This window comes from Balaenoptera borealis, assembly GCF_965194805.1.
Source record: "Balaenoptera borealis genome assembly, chromosome: 14".
In the NCBI taxonomy this organism is placed as follows: domain Eukaryota; kingdom Metazoa; phylum Chordata; class Mammalia; order Artiodactyla; family Balaenopteridae; genus Balaenoptera; species Balaenoptera borealis.
The window spans coordinates 74,036,847-74,042,846 of NC_138875.1; the positions used below are offsets into that span (position 1 = coordinate 74,036,847).

Genomic DNA, 6,000 nt, shown 5'->3' on the forward strand with positions numbered 1-6,000 from the left:
AGTGACTTTATGTCTCTGGGCTTCAGAGTCCTTGGGGATAAAATGGTACTAACACCTCCCTCATGGAGATGTCAGGAGGATTAAATCAGACCACAAGGATATAAAGCCCATCAATCAGGTGGTACTTGGCTCATAGCTGTTGCTATGAATAGAAGCTGTTGCTACTATCAATATTACACTATTAAAACATTTTCTTAAACTAAAGAAGTTTTTGGAAAAAGCAAAAGAAGAAAAAAGCCACCTGTGATGACCTTACACTGGAAACATTATTAGTTTTCTTTAAAGAAGCTTTTTTATTTTGGAATAATTTTAGATTTAGAGAAAAGTTGCAAAGATAGTACAGAGAGTTCCCAATACCCTTCACCCAGCTGCCCCTGATGTTAATATGTTACCTGATCCTCGTACATTTGTAGAACAAAGCAATTAACATTGATATATTATTATCAACTAAACTACAGACTGACTTGATTTCACTTGGTTTTTTAACTAATGTCCTTTTTCTGCTCCAGGATCCAATCCAGGAAACCACGCTGTACTTAGTGGGTTCATTTTTTTAAAAATGTTTTTTCCATCTAGTCTTTCCCAAAATAATGTATATTTTTATGTTGTTACCATTTCAGAATCCAGTTGTATCTAGAGTTTTTTCCACTTAATGTTTTAAAAACCATCTTCCATATAATCATTTTTTTTTAAATTTTATTTATTTATTTATTTATTTTTGGCTGTGTTGGGTCTTCGTTTCTGTGCGAGGGCTTTCCCTAGTTGCGGTGAGCGGGGGCCACTCTTCATCGCGGTGCGCGGGCCTCTCACTATCGCGGCCTCTCTTGTTGCGGAGCACAGGCTCCAGACGCGCAGGCTCAGTAGTTGTGGCTCACGGGCCTAGTTGCTCCGCGGCATGTGGGAACTTCCCGGACCAGAGTTCGAACCCGTGTCCCCTGCATTGGCAGGCAGACTCTCAGCCACTGTGCCACCAGGGAAGCCCCCATATAATCATTTTTTAAGACAGCAGAATATACCTCAAGTGACTGTTCATAACTTACTGAACCATCCCTTCTGATTGGCCATCTAGGTTGTTTTCGGTTTGAGGGTGTGATTTGAGAACCCAAAGCAATTCCTGTCTTAGCATGGAGGTTCTCAAACTTTCTCAGTTCATGGTACCCCTAATGTCTCTGTAAAGTTTTTGTGGCACCCGGACCAAAAGTTCCATTCAGTAACTAGTTAGGTCCAAACCACCTAATAAGTATATCTATCCTAACAACTTAGTAGCCATTTGAAAAAATAATACATATAAGTCAAAAGAAAATAGTATTTTTATTTTATATTTAAATAAGTACAGTTACTGGGACTTCCCTGGCGGTCCAGTGGTTAAGACTCCACACTCCCGATGCAAGGGACATGGGTTCAATCCCTGGTCGGGGAACTAAGATCCCACACGGCACATGGCGTGACCAAAATAAATAAATAAATAAAAGTAAATAAATAAATAAGTACAGTTACTAACGGGTGTGTTCACCTGTTGGGCTTTGCACAACTTCTCAAACCTTGGAATCATTTTGAACCCCACCACCTTCATTTCTTATTCCACAGTGATTTTCACATGATACCTGCTTTTATCACAGCAACTGCTTCCTGAAAACCTAGTTTTTGCAAAGCTATAAAGCCGTTGATAGGAATGTCATGAAATTTGCAAACTCACTTGCATTAGCAGTTTATGTGGTGTTCAGCAGATGTGGAAGATAGCGGTTTTTCCCTCAAAGTTTCCATGTGTTCACTGTGGCACCCTGGGATTCCTCAGCACCCAGTTTGGGAACCATGGTCTTAGTGTTTTTGTTTGTTTTTCTTTTTTTCTTCTACCAAATGATTTCTTTCTTTCTTGGGTTTTTGGTGGGTTTTTTTTGAGGTTCTTTTTTTTTTTAATGTTACTTATCCCTATTTTTATTTTTTTTTATTTCAATTTTTATTTATTTATTTATTTACTTGCCTGCATCGGATCTTAGTTGAGGAACACAGGATCTTCGTTGCGGCATGCGGGATCTTTCGTTGCGGAGTGCGGGCTTCTCTCTAGCTGTGGCATGTGGGTTGTCTCTCTCTAGTTGTGGTACGTGGGCTCCAGAGTGCGTGGGCTCTGTAGTTTGCGGCACGTGGGCTCAGTAGTTGTGGCACGTGGGCTTAGTTGCCCCGTGGCATGTGGGATCTTAGTTCCCTGACCAGGATTCGAACCCACGTCCCCTGCACTGGAAGACGGGGACTACCACTGGACCACCAGGGAAATCCCCAAATGATTTCTTTATGATAAATGTCTAAGTTTAGGATTATTCTGCTTTGAAGAGCTGATCATTTTGTGTCACTCTCGACAAAGTGATTATTGGTGCTTTCTCCCCTCCCCTCCCCCTCTCCTTCTGTTGCTTCCTTCCTTCTCTACTTTTAAGCATCTACCATGTGCCTGGCATTGCTTTCTTAAAAGGTGTCCAGTCATTATGTTTGTAGGAGGGTGGTGGGAGGACCTAATATTTTTTTAAACACACACACTGAGAGCCAGCTTCATCTCGTTTGATCTCACAGTAACCTTGAAGTAGGTACCGTTATGGTTCCCATTTTACAGATGAGGAAACCGAGGTCTGGAGATGCAGGCCTTCCCCAAAGTCTCTGCTTCCAGAACTGCTCTGGGGGTGATGCCAGATGATGATGATGATGGGGATGCCCCAGAGACCTCTCCGGGCACTGAAAGTGCATCCCGAGGATGGACACACAAGGAGGCTCATGAGATTTTACTTCCGCTCTTTCAGAAATGGCTGAGCGACACAACACCAAACAGGTCCTCAAGCTGGCCCGGGACCTCGTGTACAAGGTGCAGACCCTGATTGAGAACAAGTGAGGACCATGTCACCCAGGCAGCGTCAGCCGAGCCTCCGCCCACCTGCCTGTCCTGCCTGCTTCTCCTCCTGGCTGCCCAGGGAGCAAGGTCCTGGCATCTGTTCCCGAGCATGGACCTCTGTGCAAAGAGAAAGTACCCCAACTTTGGCCACCAGGCAGGTGGGATCGAGGGGTTGCCCCTTCAGTTCAGCCTTATGTTTCCTGTTTGACCAAAGATTGCCCAAGTCTGGGATTTCTCCCTTGTGGGAGTTGGGAGTTGTTGGTGTGCGGAGGGAACATCTTCGTTCATGGTCCCCAGAATGGTCTCCTCCCTCTTCTCTCCCATCCCTCCAACTGTCTTGTCGGATGAGACTTGGGGAGGGAACTTTTTGGAAACTGGTATAGGAGAGGTCTGTGGGGCTACCTCTGTACTCTGAAAGGGGCCTTTGGAGATGTTCCAGAACATGGCTGGAAGGTTGGCCTGGAGCAGAGCACTGTTGACATTTAATGCTTTTTGGAGGGATGCTGCCCTGTGCACTCTTGGAATCTGAGCAGCCTCCCTGGCCTCTACCTACTACCTGCCAGTAGCACCCTCCTCCCCAACCCCTAGTGACATCCCGGAGCACCTCCAGACGTTGCCAAATAGCCCCATTTGAGAACCACTGGCTTGGAGGAGGGGCTACAAGTGTATCTCCTCTCCACTTTCTTTGTACCTGAGCCGCCTATATCCTGAGACTTTCTTCCATTTAGAAAAGGCACATGGGGTCCTTTGCACATCTCTCTTGGGGTCCTGGATTTCAACCATTGTGTATTTCTCATTGTTTCTCCTCCACCTGGCCCAGGAGAGACTTTTTTCTTCTTTTAAAGAAGGACGTCTGCCTGTGAGAAATGTCTGTAAGCATGAGATAGGCCTCTTCCGGGTCCTGCTCAGGGGCCCCCGGGCAGGGCCGAGTCCGCATCCCCTTCCTCTCTTCCCAGGGAGGACCTCGCCTCTCCTTCCATACGTCGGGTCTGATGTTCCAGAAGCTTGGAAGATGTGTGTTGGTGCAAGCCACTTGTTTAGGGAGTCTGGCTTTTCTCTAAGTGCCCTTGCTCACTCAGGACAAAGGAGGGAAATGAGGACAGAGGTTGGCCCAGGTAGGGTATGTCGGGTGTTTTCCTTGGGAAAGAAACATCAGCTGGTGAACTGGTGCCAGGGTCACAGACCAGACTGGAAATGGTCCCCTCCATGTCTTCACACAGAGGGTCACCAATCCCCAAACAGGCCCTAAGCGAGCTAGTTTACCCTGCCTACCTGTCCTCCCAGGAGAGTGGTCCTGCCAGCCCTTCTCTTCCGAGAGTGTACCAGAGTCGGGAGAAACAGTGAGAGTTGGGAAGGGATGCTCTTCCCAAGAATGGCAGGTAGGATTTTGGAGAGGGTAGGAGACTCGTCAAGCACTTTGAAGCATTCACAGAGGCAGTGCATTAGTCCTTCCGTCCTGAGCAAACCAGGATGGGGAGCAATCCCTGCCTGGAGTGCTTGTGAAGGCGCTTCCCTTGGACCCAGCACTTTAGGTTGCACTGAACTTCCGCCTGAGTAGGGCCTCCTGGGCAGGATGGATGAGACTAGATGGCCCTCGCTTCCGAAGAACGCTCCGTGAGAAATGCATCTCCTCGCCCTAGTCCCCCACCTTCCCAAGATGGGAGAAAATGTATGAAAGTCCCCTCCAGATGAAAGTTTATTTTGCCATTCAACTGTTCACTACAGAGGATGTTATTTTAGCAAGACCCAGGTCCTAGACCTTCCAATTCTTATTTGTTTTTTGACAGACTAGTCTGAAAGTACAGCACAAGATCTCTTCTCTGCCTTCTCTCGTGGTGTTCCAGAGAGAGTCGTGGTTGTGATTTGGAATAACTCCTATTTATTTGGCTTACTGTGTTTATTCGGATCTCTGTACGTTGTGTGTGTCCGTGTGTCCCTGAATCGTATGCGTGCGAGTTGTTTTATCTATGGAGTGCCCTCCTTTTCTCAGTGTTGCCAACATATCTTGTTACAGTTTACTACAGAGTTGTATCTATAGAGAGAGAAAATATATATAAACAGAAACGTGAACCTGGGTTATTTTTTGTTTCTGTGTTTGGGGATTTTCTTTTTAATTTGAAAGAAAGAAATGCTTGCTTCTGAAGACTGTGTCCTAATACCCCACCCTCCACCCCACCTCAGTGATCCAGACACAGAGAGGGACATATTCTTATGATAGACTCCCTGGTCTTTCCCCTGAAAGTTCAAGGCTGGTGAATCTCATCTCATCCTTTGTATCAGTTAGCTGTTACCACAAGTAATGCTGTGTAACAAACCACCCCAAATCTTAGTGGCTTCAAACAGCCATTTATTTAGCTTGTGATGATTCTGTAGGTCAGCAATATGAGCTGGGTTCAGCTGGGCGGTTCTTCTGGTCTCAGCTCGACTTCTTTGTGTGTCTCTGGTCAGCTGATGGCCAGCCAGGCTACTCTGCTTTTGACAATTGGCCGGCTGTTGTCTAGGATAGTGGGAGAAACTGGGCCATGTATCTCCCATCCTCCATTAGGCTAGCTCAGGCTTGTTTACATGGCCATGATGGCAGTTTCTAAGAGAGCAAACAGAAGTGTGCAATGCCTCTTGAGACCTAGGATTGGAATTGGCATAAAGTTATTTCTACTATATTCTTTTGGTCAAAGAAGTCATATGGCTGAGCTCAGATTGAAAGGATGGAGAAATAGATTCCACCAGTTGATGGGAGGTTTTGAGAAGTGACAATGAAAAGGGCTGTAAGTACAGGCAGGGAAATAATTGAGTATTTTTGCAAACAGTCTACCATGTAGTATCCCAAGGTCCATGCACAGGAGGGGTTCCAAGATGGTCAGCCATTGGACTCAAGAGTATACCTCTAAGTTGATGCCTCACTGTATCCCCACTGCTGAGCTAGCTCCTCTCTCACCCCCAGTGTTCCCATAGACCATCAACTTATCTCCTCAATATCTATGATTCCCACTCACGGCTGCCATTCTGAACCACAGTCTTTGGGCAATGGAGACCTCACATGGATCTCCACCCCCAGCAGCCTCTAACCATGCGCCAAGGGAAACTTCTGGTTTTCCGCTGCAGAAGCAAAGCTTGATTTAATCTAA

The 6,000-nt window shown here is 46.2% G+C and overlaps 1 protein-coding gene across 7 annotated transcripts in view; it reads left to right on the plus strand.

Moving 5' to 3' along the window:
- SGSM1 (small G protein signaling modulator 1) overlaps positions 1-4,943 on the plus strand; it is a 175,996-nt gene extending 171,053 nt beyond the window's left edge. For all 7 annotated transcript variants that reach the window (XM_082354435.1, XM_082354436.1, XM_082354437.1 and 4 more), the window contains one exon: positions 2,787-4,943. In XM_082354435.1, coding sequence (XP_082210561.1) covers positions 2,787-2,875 — 89 coding nt within the window. In that variant the 3' untranslated portion in view covers positions 2,876-4,943. The remainder of the gene's footprint in view (positions 1-2,786) is intronic.
- The last annotated feature ends 1,057 nt before the right edge of the window (positions 4,944-6,000 follow it).